The 17,274-nt window shown below is 35.7% G+C and overlaps 1 protein-coding gene across 1 annotated transcript; it reads right to left on the reverse strand.

The window, feature by feature from the left end:
* Positions 1 to 5,392: 5,392 nt before the first annotated feature.
* Positions 5,393 to 10,591, reverse strand: LOC110454264. The gene is made up of 2 exons (XM_021503690.1): positions 10,272 to 10,591; positions 5,393 to 9,876 (listed from the first exon to the last, which is right to left on the reverse strand). Exon 2 carries the CDS (start codon positions 9,854 to 9,856, stop codon positions 7,547 to 7,549), a length of 2,310 nt encoding a protein of 769 aa, XP_021359365.1. The 5' UTR covers positions 9,857 to 9,876; positions 10,272 to 10,591; the 3' UTR covers positions 5,393 to 7,546.
* Between the last annotated feature and the right edge of the window lie 6,683 nt (positions 10,592 to 17,274).

Genomic DNA, 17,274 nt, shown 5'->3' on the forward strand with positions numbered 1-17,274 from the left:
TTATATTATTTTTTAAGTATTATTTATGCTCTATTAATGTTAATAACATCAGCTGTCAATGCAACAGTTTTGTAAAGATTAATAATAGCATTTACAATGTTTTGTTTAATTTTTTAGAAGAAAAAAAAACAAAGACGGGGAAAAAAACAATTCTCTTTCATTTGTATATAACCGAATCAAAGATAAAACAACAAGACAATCGTTTTCCATATAATGAATAATTTAATTTATCTCACTTTCAGTATCTGTTGACATAATATTATAACACAGTGTTAGTAATGTGTTTAACAAATTTTGTTGAGGACCTATTAATTTTTTAATCATTTATTTGTTGACTTATTTCATTTGGTTATACTATTTATCACTCTTATCAGTTAGTTTTCAAAAGGCACAAAAGACACTCAATCTTTCGTGACTTTTGAAAATTGATTAACAAGAGGACGGTGAATACATTAAGCTACGTATGAGTAACACGACAGTTTTTATGGGTTTTTATGTAATAGTCTTCATAAATGGCCTCAGATTTTATGAGTTTTCTATATCAGGCCTGCAGAACAACATGCCCGGTGGCCCGACATAGGTCGATGTCCAATCTGGGGTCAGTTATTTAAACAATTATACATCAAATTTTATAACATAAAATGAGCATGTACATTTATGTTGTGTACATCATTAAATGACTTTAAAACAAGAACAAGTTCTCCTGTTGGTTTTCCTATTAGAACGTCCACTCATGTATCGCTACTGTCAACACTTACAACGCTTTTCAATATCCATAACTTTATTCACTGTAATTGTTATTTCCAGTCCATAGTTTCGCGCAGGTAACAAACACAACAAACGGGTTTTAATTTCTAAGAGGGTCAATAATTAACACTTGGGTCATGTAGCACATGATTGAGACCTGGATTTGGGCTGATATGTTTAGAAGCGGTCGATATTTGGATGATATCGGTAGATTATTATACGAGCGGGCAATATCGACAGCTTGAAAGAAAAAATAATTACTGGTACATATACATTTTGAGTGATATTTGAAGCAAGTATATATTGTGATCCATTAAGGCACTAGATCGCATCTAACTAATATTTTCTTAAATGTATTTACATGTGTAAGAAGAAAAGTAATAGCGGCAGTGCGATCAAAATGATTTGGTACATTTTCAAGGCAATCAACGCCATGGTCAAAACAAAGATATTGAACAGTTATATTACACAATTACACGAAATTACAAGACAAAACAACAATTATCCAATTTCAACTCTGCTGAAAAATATATGGATTGAAATCTGACTTTAAGGACATTTGATTTCACTTAAGAACAACCTGCCATATGCATTGTTAATTTAGTACTAACTCCTAAAAAGTAAATGAAATCCTGAGTTTACCGACAAAAGCTTTGTTTAGCCGACTAAATGATCAAGTCCCTTTAATGTCAGGAAAATAACTTTCCCAAGTATTCCATCAAGAAGCATATACGATACACCAGGGGTTACGCTCAATTACACTCACGGCACACTGGGATATGTTATGACGAACTCGGAGGCTCAGTAACTTCCGAATACACCAACAGAATCGCGCGGCAGCGTGACGTAAAAACTGACCGGCTTTAAAGTTGGATTTCGTTCCCTGTGATCTTCAAAGGACAGGAATCGTCTGGCGATTGGTCAGGTTTGTTTTACCTAAAGCTTACTGTGTACCTTTGACATATTCCAGGGGTACAGAGAGCGTAAGTGAGCATAAACCATTGAGTATCGAGAAAGGTCAATGAGGAGTCGACATAAATCCAACAGCATATCACATATATATTTGGTCGATAAAAAGTGTTATTAATATAATAATTTCTTTTTAAAAATGCCCCGGCTACTGTGATACCGTAAGGCAGAATATGTCCAAATCAAGAGTAATACAAAATGTTTAGAAAATACATTGTCTCATACATCTAATAGTTTTGTTAAGGATTTGTGTAATAGGATACACTTATTTGTTGTTACTCAATATTCTGTAATTAAGCCTACTCGTTTGAATATTTGACACTGTATATACCGCTAGTCCTGTCTCTGTGCTTAAACACCAAATATTTATTAAATTAATGGTAATAATTTGGATCGAATGGAAATTGAAATAATCTTATAAGTCAGCCAACCGCAGTATAGGTGGAAAAATTCGATATGTTGTTATGAAAATCGATGAAGTTTAAGAATCCCTTTCCCGAAACTGTACTGAGACCGTTAATACACTGGCAAGCTATCGGTTTGATTAATAATTTCTGAAAAGAAAATTATACCTTGCAGGGCTTCTATGAAAATCAACATAAAATAAAGAAAATAAATTCGACAACAATATTCTGAGTGTAAAAATTCAGGGGGGCTAGATCGCGATCCGAACCCTAAACTCCAGATTATCATACTCTAACCGACTTAGCTACCTGATCAATGGAAGTTTCCTGGCCCATATGTGGTACAGTTATATCCAAAACGAAATCAAGCGGAGAATACTGTACGATAAACAATATTCAGTGGGGCAGGGATACGTTGGAGAAATCTGTTCAAACCCACTTTGTCATTGCTTTTGATATTGTATAGACAAAACACTGATTTAAATAATTTGTGATGAATTATAAATCTTTTTGCAGTACATGTTGTTTTTACCAAATGGACATAGATGGCGCAGCCTTCTTCGGGAAATACATTGAGCTAAGCGGTCGTGCCCTTTAAAGTAGATTAGAAATGCATAAATCTGACAATTTGATCTCCATTTCCTTTGTATCACACCTACCACTCAGGCCCGTGTTCTGTTGAGTGATCAGTTTATGCGTGTCATATGATTGATATAAACTATTAATGGGCGTCAAATCAGCATATATGTCTATGGCGAGCTTGCTCTTTCTCATAACTCTACAAGAATAATATACGTTTTATGATAAAACAGCGACGTCTATCACCTGCTGCAAAGGACGTTTGTAAATTATTAAAAAATAAAGTTAAATTAATTAAAATTTTAAATCTTTTTTTTCAAAATGTCGTGACATTTATTTGAAATTGAAGCTTTTATTGTTTGTTAACAACTCTATGCATGCAATGGATTCGCGTATCAGTGCAATTTGACTTACTAAATGACATTTTGAAACCTGAAACATGTGTATTTGACAAGTTTATTATCAATTTTTAGACGAACTTGTCATACATGATTGGGAGAAGCAATTCAAAACCGATAAAGTATGAAACGGTTGTCAACAGGGGTTCTGATAAGCTATTATGACATCAACAAAAATCCATATTCAACTCAATTTAATAGGTTTTAATCTATCAGAAATTGCTTTGAAAATTGATGAGCGCGATCATTTACGAAAAATACCACGTTTTTAATTTAAAAGTGTTTTTCCGGTGTCTTTTGACTATGAAATATTTAAAGCCAAAATTTAAGATGGAGGCCATAACCCATAAAGCTTACAGGTAATTTTAAAGAGAAGGAACTCATATGGTAGTAAATTAGTTTTTGCGTGTTCTAATTTTATATGCATAAGCGTAAAAGTGATATATAGATCTTCCATATTATAACTTATCGAGTAGGTTAAGTCATAGTTATGTTAAAATGACGTCACACTTTCAGTTATACCTGCATGTACATTGAAATAGATCATTATTTACGCCATCAGTTACAAATACTGATGGCCTCTTATAAATCTTTCTTAGGCATATTGATAACTTTAAAATATATCAATAAAACAATAATTAGGCAAACTTTCCGAATATCTACATTCACTGAAGAAGAAATATACGACTCTCACATAAAAAACTAAACGCAATGTAAACGGTATGCAATATATGAAATTTCAAGAATAAAATATCTACCCCTGGTTGTCCCTTACCAGTAATTAGGCGATCACATGATGTCAATGGCAACGCCTCAGAAATATACGCCTATGTGATGCTTAGCATGTTTCCTAAGACACGTGACGTCATTTCATCTCTCTGGTGGAAAGATCGCGACTCGAACATTCACAAATAATAATAATAATAATAATAATAAATAAATAAAAGATAAAAAGCACCACGATTAAAAATGAGAAGAATCAGATCCAGGGACCTTTGTTAGAAAAATGAAAAAAAAAACTGAAAAAAACCCCACTTTCACCATATCCAACAGATGGTACCGTTAGTAAATCTTTTTCGCCTTCCGTTTTGTAACCTAGAGTGAGCTAAATTGAGCTGTTGAATATTAAGCAAACGTTGATAGATGAATATCGAATCTGGTAAAAAATATTTACTCTCCAAGACAAGATGCTTGCCACCTAATGGCAGAAAAAAACTGTCAATAGGTGTCTATTACATTCCTGTAAATAAGACATTGATATTCGCGTTTTTTACGAGAGTAAGGTACGATAACTCCAGGTCAATAAACCACTATAGAAACCGTTTGGGTTAATTACGGTAGATTGGTTGATTTATAGGAAACTTTACGTCTTCATAATATCTGTGACTTTTAACGGTTGTGTTTTAAAAGCTGACGGGGCCATTTAGGGGTTATTTAAAAGTGTAATCACACTGAAATGCTACTACCTGGAATCAGAAACAGGCATCCCTCCTGGTCATACTGTTCTGAAAAATGACTAATGATAAGAACTTAGGGCAACATAACCTCAAGGAACGTGTAGATCAGATAGAAATAGAGAAATCAAGTGTTTCAAATGAGGCAATAGATCAAAATAATGCATTATAAAGTGTACGGGTCATATTAAATTAACAGAAAGTAAAAAAAACAATTTTTTGAAGGTAAAAAAAAGAAAACTTTTTAGTTCACCAAATTTATGCCTTCAGAAGGAATTCGCCCAGTGTTTCATTTTTGTTCCCCATCAAATATGCACTCTTGTGCAAGAACGAAAAAGAAACGTGGTTAACATTTCCTGTTTTACAGAAACTAAATGACAAACGACAATGTAAGAGGTCAAAAGCCAATATATCCAAAAACGTAACACAGCAAAACGTAAACACCAACGAAAACGTAACACAACGAACGTAAACACCAACGAAAACGTAACACAACAAACGTAAACACCAACGAAAACGTAACACAGTAAACGTAAACACCAACGAAATCGTAACACAGCAAAACGTAAACACCAACGAAAACGTAACACAGCAAACGTAAACACCAACGAAAACGTAACACAACGAACGTAAACACCAACGAAAACGTAACACAGCAAACGTAAACACCAACGAAAACGAAACACAGCAAAACGTAAACACCAACGAAAACGCAACACAGCAAAACGTAAACACCAACGAAAACGCAACACAGCAAAACGTAAACACCAACGAAAACGCAACACAGCAAAACGTAAACACCAACGAAAACGTAACCCAGCAAAACGTAAACACCAACGAAAACGTAACCCAGCAAACGTAAACACCAACGAAAACGTAACACAGCAAAACGTAAACACCAACGAAAACGTAACAAGCTTAGATCAACAAAACCAGAAAGTGGGACAAGCAAAAGTAAAACAAAACTGCAACGTAACACGCCGACAGCCTACACATACGGCGACTCAACACGCCGAAAGTCAACATAACCTGCAACGTATCACGCAGAAAGTCAACACAAACTGCAACGTATCACACAACAAGTCAACACAAACTTCAACGTAATACGCCAAAGTTAAAGCAAACGGCAGCGTTACAATCCGTCAATCAATGCTCATGGCAATCAAGCTTGCCGAACGTCAACACAAACTGCTACGTCACACGCCAAATGTCAAAATTGTAAAAAAAAAAATAAAGCACTTGTTTAATAATTAGAAAGATAATAAATGCATTAAGCTGATGTAATATATTACCTGTAAGGCAATCGGTGCACTAATGTCTAGATAGAGTACTATCCAGCAACTGGTCGCTAGGCCATTATACTATGTCTACGTGATACGGAACTTATACAGGAGTTGTTCATTTATGTGTGGCTGGGCACATTCGTCAGAGTAAGCAATCTAAAAAGTCATAAAATACAACTTAGGACATGTGTAAGATGTTTGGTGGACAGACGAGGACATATTGAGTGTAATTTCATTACAAGAATGCGCGGTGTTGCGTATATTACAGAGTGCCTTGTTTAATACTGTACACTTTCGCGTTTGTTTAGTAAATATGTAATAGATTTTTCGACATTGTTTATTCCATATCTAGTCTTCAATGGTATTATCTTTCTTGTGCCAGATTTTAATGTCGTTACCACTCGATATAAAATAAACCGTATATGCTAATTAGTAGTTCTTTTATGTTGGTATGACATATATCGTACAGTACAATGTAAATCTTTAATTACATATTAAATATGCCGTTTATTTTATAATTGTCAATTACAAAAAAATGTATGGACTTTTGTTGAGATGAATATATGGTTATATGAACACGAAAAAGAGATATTAACCTCGTCTCGGTCATTATCACTCTCTCATATAACCACATATCCACCAAAATATTGATAACTAGATGCTTAAAAATGTTTTAATCACTGACCAAAAAAAACGTTGGAAAATTATAGGGAGGAAAGTATTTGCATTTGGCAGAGATCAATGTGACGTTACAATCGAACTGACGTCATAAAGTGATTATTGACCTGCTCTTTGAAAATGGTAATTCTGATTCAATATCACAAATAACCTACCTCCACAAGCCAAAGAGGATATAGAAAAACTGTGTCATCTTATACTCTGTTATGCATATTCATCTCTCCCTCATTCCTACATATCAGTCGAATAAAATTTGAAAAAAATAAATACGTTTTTGAAGGGAGAAATGATAATGAGGACAGAATGATTATATCATGAAAAACATTTGTAAATGATAAAGATATTGCATTCATTGAAATATGAATCATATGCTTTTGTTTTAGTGCTTATCAATATAATTATCAATATAATGAACGCAGTCATACATTCTGGCATTGTAAATGCCTCAAAAACTTTCTACACATATATCAGAATAGTAATGATGTAATCTGATAACATATGTTTTTTACCCTTGTTTTATTTACTTTAATGATATCAACCTACATATATGCCTGCACTCTCTCACCTAAACAATTATCATACAAGATTATATTCGAAAAGCTAAAAATGTGCAAGCATAACATTTTAACACATGAATATGTATGTAATCAGAATATCCGACATTAATTCTTTCATGAAATTTTAATTTCTGCATAAATAAAATTTCATGCACCTAGCAAACTGTGGGTCAGAAAAATGAAACAATACATCAGTAATTGTGGTTTAAATCGTGACACAAGCATACTATATATCAATGATATAAATAATTCAACTTGTTGTCATACCAATCTCGTCAAGTAGTTTTGGAATGTATCATCGTACCTGGTAAGCAAGTTGATGCAGTTCACGCATACAACGATACTTTCTCATGAACTTGCCGTGATAATTTACATCCTTCGTGAATTGACCTCGCACTCATAAGCATTAGCTAATGTATTGTCCACGGATAGTTATCTGTTGAAGTGAAAGACTGGAGTAGTATGAACCATAAGATTCTAACCCATCAAAAGATCAATTAACTTGCTCCATTGACTCTCGATTGGATTTTCGACAACATTCCTCCCCGACGCCCGAGAAGGTGTCTCCGATCCTCCGGAAGAACTTGCTCTCGATCCTGACTTTCGCGGAGACGACTCCCCCGTCCGACGCGGTGATACCGCTATCCTAGACCCCGAGTTGGAAAACTGTCTTTGCAAGGGTTGCCTATTTTTTCTTTTTTTTCTCAATTCTATCAGTCTTCGCCTCCGATTATCTCGTTGTCTTTGAAGGTATTCTTGCCGATTTCTATTGTCTCTTTCCCTATTTTTCATTTCTTTTTCATTTTGTCGTTTTCTTTCTAATTCTAATTTCATCTGTTGTTCTAGTTTTCTTTGTTGAGCTTTGTCAATGTTTAAATTTTCCGATTTACGTCTCTTGTTTTCTAATTTGAATTGTTCTTGCTGTTTTTTCAACCTTTGTTCGTACAGAATCTGTTGTTCCATCCTTTCGTAGATGGACATCGATGTAGGTTTTGGCACTGGTTGGTGTTTGTTCTCGGAAACAGCTGCGGGTTTCTCACCGATTTTCCCTATATTTACTTCATTTCTAACTTCGTTATTAAAGCTAGGCCTATTAAACCTGTGTCTGTTAACCGTATTTCTTATACCAAGCTGTCTATCTAGTTGAGACGGTTGTATCGTTTTATTGCTTTTTTGCTGTACCTGTACTTTTCTAGTTGAATCAGTTGGTATTTTGTAGTGAAATTCAAATCTCGGTGCTTTATTGATAGGTCCGCGTTGTCGTGTCGACTGAATATTTTTACGCCCCCACTTCTTCGAATGACGGCGACTTGGCAGTTCCTGGTTAGTTGCAATGTTTTCTCTTGGCTTTTGTCGCCAAAACACCTGTCCGAACGCATTCGAAAGAATCTCTGAATCATCCTTGGGTTTCAGTGTACTGGGTATCTTTGGTGGCCCTTGTATATCTTTGGTCTGTATCAGAGGAGTGCCTGGCAAATGTGGAGAGCGTACTCTCTCCGTCCACTGTTCATTGGCGCTGTTATAAGCCTGTCGTTCTACTGCCAACTTTCTTGCCAGTGTGTTTTGCCGCCGAAGTTCCTTCCTTTGTTGTTCCATAAGTTGCTGCGTTGACGTTCTGACCTCATTTTGAGATTGCCTTGGCTGAAAATCTTGACGTGAACTAAAACTTTGGAACAAAGAAGGAGGTGGAGGAACAAAAGAACGCTCTGGCATGGAGCTAAACTGCTGATTCATGACTGGCGCTTTAAAACGTTCCGCGCTTGATTTACACTGCCAAGGTTGGAATGAGTTTATTCTCGAGAGTGGTGTGGGGTTCTTCAGCCAATCGAGTGTCTTTTTCACTGATACAATAAACACATCCGGTCTCGAAACAAGTTCGGCTATAAATCTATCCATTGCGTTAAGTCGACTAGTTGTATAAAACCAAGATGGATGCATATTTATTCCGAACGGAATTTTTTCTCGTTGGTAATAACTATTAAAATTATCCATCAGAAATTTAAACGCCAATTCTTCATTTGGCGGTATATTCATACACCCATCCACATATACACAATCGTATCGATGTAAATAATCCAACAAAGACACAACCGGAACTTCCCAGAATCCTTGATGGCGGCCACGTGGGCAGGGCTTAACCTTGCAGTCGTATGGCCACCCGAAATCTAAAGTGAACGGGGTCGGAGCCGTGTCATTCAACTTCCGCTTACTGAATGTCAAGGTTGCATCGTACATGTAACCTAACTGTTTTAACTGTTCTGGTTGCAGATCTCCGACTGGTTCGAGAAATGGACTTCTCCAACCAACAATATCACTCTCCGGAAGTTTTCCATATTTTGCCAAATTTTGCTTCTGGTTCTTTGCCTCTGTAAAGAAGTTCTGCTGATTCATGTGACTATGTGTGACACTGTGGGCTGCGATCTCCATCCCACGTCGATGAAACTCGGTCACGTGATTATACTGGGTGTCCGTATGCGAAATAAACATCGTCATTGAGATCGGGCAACCATTTGGATTTAGACGAGAATTATTAAAAAGTCGATTGTAAAACTCTGCCGCCTTGTCTGTTAATGCGTCATCGAAAGTAAAGAAAACTATTTGTGGGATTTCGGAGGACCGCATGTCGAGACCAAGCTCACCCCGGCAGCAGAAGCAGTCCGGGGGCCGGCATTGGCCACTGGTGAGACAGGTCGAACAAGAGGAATGGACGGAATTGATGAATAACGTTATAAAACACAAAACGAACAAAAGAAACGAAACGAAATCCATTTTTGAAGTCTCTTTCATTTAAATGTTTTATCAATAATCTGAAACAAAAATACAACTAGTTCAGCTAATTAAACAAAATGTCTTTAAGTTTAGAAATTGCAAAGTTGTTAAAATTATTTCATATAATTTACAGCTAAAAATGTACGAAAGAATAAATGAAAATATTTAACAACTTTCTTTTTCAAACTATGAAAAACGGAAAACCTGGAATTTCCCCTGTGTAATTAAAATTCAAAATACATGAAAACATCTAATAGGATATTAAGCTTAATTTTAATATAAATCATAAATGTCCTGTAAGACATAATCAGAAATCATTAAACTTTGAAACATTCCAACTAAACAGATATTTCATATCAATTGACACAAAGGCATGAAATAATTTAAAATCGAATTAAAATTTCTAAAAATATATATAAGAAAATGAACTTACCATCTCCCCATTTTCAGGTGTCATTCAGATGTGCAACTCTCCAAATATGTCCTAAACAGGTAAATTCCAATAAATTTCCAAAACGCATGAGGTCTTATGCATTAAAATGTGTAGCCTTTTGCCACGACCATCTCCCGAGCTGTATATATCTTGCAATATACATTCTCGGAGAGGCAAAATAGCGGGACCTTGAGCGAGCAGCCCTAACCCTCTAACTGACAGGAGGTGTAATGTAATAGTGGTTACACGGCGTTTTATGGCAGGCTCTACGATATTTTGGCACATATTTGTCAGGGATGTTATTTATGACGACTGCCCTCGGGCGAAGCCATGTTCATGTCTGGAGTCTTCGGGACCCATTCTCTACCTTAACTTGTCACTAGTACTTCATGATCAACTGCACAGAAGATTGCGTCAAACGTTTTATTTTCGGAGTATATTCGTCACTCATTTTAAACTAATAATACACAAGTATATACATATCATTGCATGTACACAGGTGATATGACGCGGATTTGTGGATTTTCCAATAAAGTCGCGAATGAGTCAACATGTTAAAAGTCGTATTTTTAAGAAATTCATATCATCACGATTTAAAGGTTTCAACCCCCATTGTGACTCCCTGTGCAGTTCTATCCAGCCCCAAAAAAAGTGATTTACGTAGTTTGAAAAAACAACTTTTATGATTCACTTGTAAATTTAATCAAATATATATTATATTTATGATTTTAAGAGTGTAATATTTTGGCATCTTTAAGAATTTATGCTGATATTGGTATATTTTTACAAAGACAATAAATAGATAAATAAATAGAGAAAAAAAACTAAATCTCGAACATTTGTAAAACCTAAGTCGGTTTAGGTATCTATTACATTTAAAGATAAATCTAATGATTTCGATTTCTTTATTTCATTTAAATATTAAGCGTATACGTATTTGCGCGGATTGGTCAAGTGGTTAACACTACGGCCTTCCACGCAGTCGGCCGGGGTTCGATCTCCGAAGTCGTCTTACGCATGGAATATTCAAAGAAAGTGTTTTTCTCCTGTCCACACAACTCCAACAACCCAGGTGAAGTATAAAATTGTCTGGTGTGGATGTTATGGTATCTGTGCTGTAGCATTTAAGTGAAGTGGCACTGTAAATGATACCGTTGGAAGCACGGTTCCAATACAAACAGAACGCAATACATCTCCAACACACACGCAGGTATACATGTACACACATAGGGATATATTAGCCTGATGGCACAAGGCTAGAACAGTTGTAGTTAGCGCCCGATAAGGCAGTTCCTGTGAATTCCTCAATATTTTATATGCTTATCTTTGTACTGTAAAGTGTTTTAGAATTAGCATTTTAGCTAGATAGGGCGTTATATCAAATATCAAAGTAAAAAAATGAATGAAATATATTTATTTCAAATAAAAATATTTCTATAAAATTTGGAGATGTTTCTAAACACTTTATGTCATAAAACATCTTTGTTTTATTGGAAGGTGTCTCTATTACTTTTTAAAAATCTCCATATATCTGTAACAGCTAAAAGATAACGTCTTTCAGTAAGGTGGCCGCGGTTCGATTCCCCAATCGGACGTGAAAAGGTATGGGTTACCATGGCAATCATGGGTTTTTCTCCGGAAACTCCGGTTTCCTCCCACATTAAGACTCAACGCGCGCTAACATATAAGCCCAAACAAAAAAATATTAATGTTATTCGAAATAACTTCTTCAAAATTTTTGTTAAGTATATTAAGTTTCTAAATCGTAGACGGTCAGACGCCTTAACTACTCGGCTACCGCGGAATCGAACAAGTAACCGTTTCCGCATTTTCTTTGTTTCTGATTTACATCATCTGAATACGTGCGAGTCAGACCAGACGACGGCGATCCATTGTTTGTTTTTGTAAGTCTATAAGAGAACACAAATACTTATGGTAAAAATTCTTGTAAAGTGTAGATAACACACATTACTTTTCTGTAACGATACGATCGTGTTTGACGATTAGCAATATACACGCAGTTAATTGGTTTCAATAACAAAACGAAGCCGTGTTTAACCTATGTACTTCCCCCTCAGTACAATACACCTTGCGAACATTTTACCTGGAAACGTTATTCGTCCTCCTAATGTATATTGTGTTATATTTATATAGTTTACTGCACCTTTCGCTGTCTGCCTGACAGGTCAGTGTAAATGGCACAGGTACATTGTATCACGGCCCTGCGGACAGGTAATATATATATAATTAGGCATGATATCTAATTATACCTGCATTAGAAGCTACTGCCTCCAGGCCACTGTTTAATCCTTTTCATGAAGTGCGACAATTAATGCCTAATTTTCCCTCTTACTTGGTTTTCAAGTTTGCATATCTAAAAATTTAATAGGGCGTCAGCATTTCTCTGTCAATAAACGTATTTGCATTAAATGAATAAAGGCAACATGTAATAAAACTATGTCCGATATTGGTGTCGTTATTTCATTTTTTTTAGTTTCTATTCTACATCCCGTTTGCTGAAATTTAAATGTCATGATTCGTGTGTATGCGTGGTTGTATTTCATATTACTCATGTTATACACGTTTATACGAATGAAAATGATATATCAAGCAAAGAAACAAAACTGACGAAGGGAGATAATTTATTGGCACGTGCCCTGTCAGGGCCACGAACTCACGATCTCGAGTACAACTTTTAATATTAATAATACTTATATTTTTTGCACCTAAAGACAAAAAAAAAACCTATCTTATAATAGTACCACACAGGTTCGGTCCTCTTAGGTTTCGCACAGCGCACAGTTAAAATATCACAGGTTACGTACAAAGCAGAAATAATTTATCGTAGTTTCACAACTCCGTATTGTTCAGAAGCAAGATATTACAGTTCATAACATGCATTTTCAATTCATCATACAATTATTAGAGGTGCCTTAAAGGGCGAAACAGACATCACGGTTAAATTGCATGCATTGAGGTCGCATGTCTATACAACTTCATCTGCTACAACAAATGTATATTCACTGTGATTGACAAAATTTTATTTCTTTTAAATATTCTTATGAGTGCAACAGTAGGCAAAAAATAACTGATGAATTTCCTAACAGTAATTTAATGAAACGTTATAGTTCAACAAGACCACGTTCTTCCTATTGTGGGCGAATTTGCCGAGTGATTAACACTGATATTCCGACCTTCCACGCAGGCGGCCGGGGTTCGAACTCGTTATTTTTTCTTTTCTATCTGCAAATTTCCTCTGGTGATGCTTGCAGTTGACATGTATATATATTCATGTTTATTGATAATAATTGCACAAATATGATATATATTAAACACAGTACAATCACAACTTTTCAAGCATACCTAAAACCTTCAGAACAACTAACGAATTAATAGCTCTATAATAAATTTAATGTCTATATAAATAATTTATATAGTACAGTGAAGAAATTAAATTACATCATTAAATACTTAAGATTCATCCTAGTGTTGCCAATTCACTTAGTGTACATTCGAAATATGTCGTCAGTTAGTCAAACCTTGTCCAAAGAATATATTACAGATATCCCTTACTATGGAACTCTTTAGAAGGGAGGTGCATTTCACACTATAGTAGCATGTGTCCTTAAGTGAAAGGTTCTGTTTTATGTCATCTTCCTATTTAAGTTATTCATTAGAGTATACTATTCTTTGATGAGAAAAACTCTAAATACGATGTTAAATTTGCTATCTGTGATGTCACTTGTCACAAAAGACGTATATACGTCTAAAGGATCCTATTTTTATTTGGTACTAATAACGTACTAGTACCGGTACCTTTACTTTCGTTCGTACCGTTAATACACTATATTTAGAAATAAACAGTAAACAATGAATAGATACTACGTAAAACTACAGGAAAACAACAAAGGATTCTGAACTCCGTAAAGTGGAATTCCTTTTGCACGCCAACTTGACCGCTGTTATTACAAGGGGCGTACGTCAGTGCTAAGTGCAGTCTGATGGTTATTGGGATTTGTTTATGACTCTGGCCGAATGCATTATCTTATGTACATGACTTGACACGACACGACACCACGCTGGACGTCAAGCCCAGAGTCAGGTCCGCGAACATCTATACCGGTACCGTACACGGCAGGTTTATTCACATATCTCAAACAGTGCGCGCGCACTATTAATTGTTTCTGCATATATCAAGAACTCAATATATATTATTGTTACCAGCGTAGAACAAGTCTGACCTATATAACCTGGGTCGCTTTCATTTATCGCGTTCAAAACGGTTGGACCGGAGTTGTTCGTTCAGAAAATGGGACGGCGATTGTTGTTGTCTTTTGGCGATCCTTTGCAATGACTTCCGAGGCCTGCATTAACAATTTGCATGTTCATCGGGTTTTACCCCTGAAATATTGAATTTGAAAATAGACAAACTGGTTGGTCCGCAAAACACCGACCTGCTGCCACTACCTGTCGACTGACCCACGTAGGCCTCGAACTCGCGATCCAGTGGTGGAGGGCTAGTGATCGTACACGGTCATCAGATGCCTTACATTGTAACCACTCGGCTACTGCGGTCCCTAGGCTTCTGTAGATCGTCTTCGAAAACCTTTATTATATGAACGTTTGTAACCATTCCTCATTAAGATGAGGAAACAAGCAAAAAGTCATTCTTTGATAATCATTTATTATAAATGTTAAGGACATTGCTTCAATGAATGGCTTTAGGCCGTGATTTTGTAGAAATCAGGCTTGTACGAACAATATTCTAAAATATTTCCCGCCTTGGTGTTTTAACCAACTTGATGTACTTTTCCCTATGGCTTCAATGTACACTTCTGACAGTGACATAGATTTGGCAGAAATCAGGCTTTCGCGAACAAAAGTCTATACTATCCCCTGCTTGGAATTTGGACCAGTTTAATGTGCTTTTCCAAAAGCCGTAGGCGGAGGGCAATGGTTCTTTTCGCCTCACAAATTATTTCAGACTTTTGCCCGTTCAAGCGTTGAGTAAGTATATGCTATGACCTTGCGTGAAAGCTGCCTATATATAACTATAAATATCAACTGAGTTGTTCCGGTAGATATACAAGTGTAAACACGATTACTTCATCTTGTGGGGGGAAAACATGAATATTCATTAACATACATAAGCATTGTTGTATAAGCCGTTCCTGTGCGAAGATTAGTTTTATGAATATTGGAGATATATGTTATTTTTGAAGAAAAAATACCTGGCACTGATTTACTGTTGTGTTTAATTGATAGGTGTGCACGATTTAGAAGTCTCATTAATAACCAAGCGTGTATCAAAACTGAACCTCTAATGCTGTTTAAATGTTCGTAAGTACACACAGCATTGATTAAGTCCAGCAGTAGGACTTTGACGTTTATTGATGTCAAGTGATAATATATTTTTATATCAGGAACATTTGTGATAAAAAAAAAAAATCCTGTTTGTAAAATACTAACAGCAATAACTGTACATGAAGATAGACACACTATTCCCAAATGTATTTGACTGCAGCTGTATGAAACTTGGGTCGTTTGGTGCAGAAAACCACTAGATGTCCCTGATGTTCGATCTACGTTGTACATAAACCGAAATTACAGGAGAATTCATCTAAAAATGTCCTTTATGTCCTTTTCGTGCGGATTGTCGTGATTCTCTGGTAACGCGAGTTTTTCACGAAAGCCGAATTCGCCAACAAGGGGGTAGATGCCATTAACATCAATGATAACCTACGTCAAAAAACTATCGAAGCTTACATACCTCCGTACTTCAGATACACATGTACCCAAATCTTTTCTTACAGATATTCTAAACCACAGTTGATTTCAAGTTTTTCCACTACAAGCAAACACTACGACAGAATAATTTAGATGAATTTAGCACAACTCTTTCGGTAACTTCTTTTGCTATATCCCCATACAACTACGGCCCACTTTCGTGGAAGACTATACCAATCGTTGGACAAAACCCGGTTAATCGAATTTAATTTACAGAGAGGGCTAATTATGTATCAAACCATCTATCTAAAAAAAGGTTTTGCAGCTTGGAATCTGAAATGAGAAGTATGTTTTCTGAGACTCCAATATCCAATCTAGATCAACAACTGGCAGACCAAGTATCTGATACCTTGATCATTATCTTCAAACATGTTTTCAATGCTTACTTGTAAAAACAAAAACAGACTGGCTCGATAACTGTGGAAACCCTGCTTCAATATTTTCCCAATTTTTCGAAAGACGAAAGACCCGCTAACCATGCATCAATACTACATTATCTCCAAAAACAGGTAAATGATGAACATGATATATGTATCATTGAATCAAGGTGATAGTTATTTTGTTACCCTGTAAACGTTAAAAGTGTAATAGACAGAATTTGGATTTATTTTTCTAAGAATTCCAAACACAACTGATTAATCTACATTACATCTCCAGCACACACGCAGGCATACGCACATAGGGAGATATTAGCCAGAAGGCATATGACTAGTAGTTAGCGCCTGATAAGTCAGCTCCTGCGAATTCCTAAAAAATGTATTGATTGATTTAAATACATTTACTAATTGTATTAAGTGTATATCTATGTACTGTAAAGCGTTTTAGATTGGCTTATGAAGCTAAATAGGGCGCTATATCAAATGTTGTACATTATTATCACTTAAGTATTATTTATCTATCAGAACGATTGTCTTCCACTATGTATATCACCATATTTCATAAAAAAGATGAAGAAACGTCTTCGTTCATATTTTAGGAGAGCCTTCCTTTCCCATTTTCTTACAAAACGCGGACAGCTATACAAATAAAAGGTTTCGAACTATTCTTGAACTTATTTTGGAATAGAAAAAACATGACAAAGAGTGAAACAGAAATACTCTGAAAATTAATTGGGGGGAATGAGTGAATTCCTTTTTTGAGAAAGTCTTTGTTGATTTTCTACTGACTGTTGACATTCTCTTAAAGACACGCTGTCCGTCTCTTGGCCGACGTATTA

This window comes from Mizuhopecten yessoensis, unplaced genomic scaffold (genome assembly GCF_002113885.1).
Source record: "Mizuhopecten yessoensis strain PY_sf001 unplaced genomic scaffold, ASM211388v2 scaffold7725, whole genome shotgun sequence".
NCBI lineage: Eukaryota > Metazoa > Mollusca > Bivalvia > Pectinida > Pectinidae > Mizuhopecten > Mizuhopecten yessoensis.

Coding starts and splice junctions, on each gene's coding strand:
- LOC110454264 (XM_021503690.1), bottom strand. CDS start 9,856: ATGAAAGAGACTTCAAAAATGGATTTCGTTTCGTTTCTTTTGTTCGTT.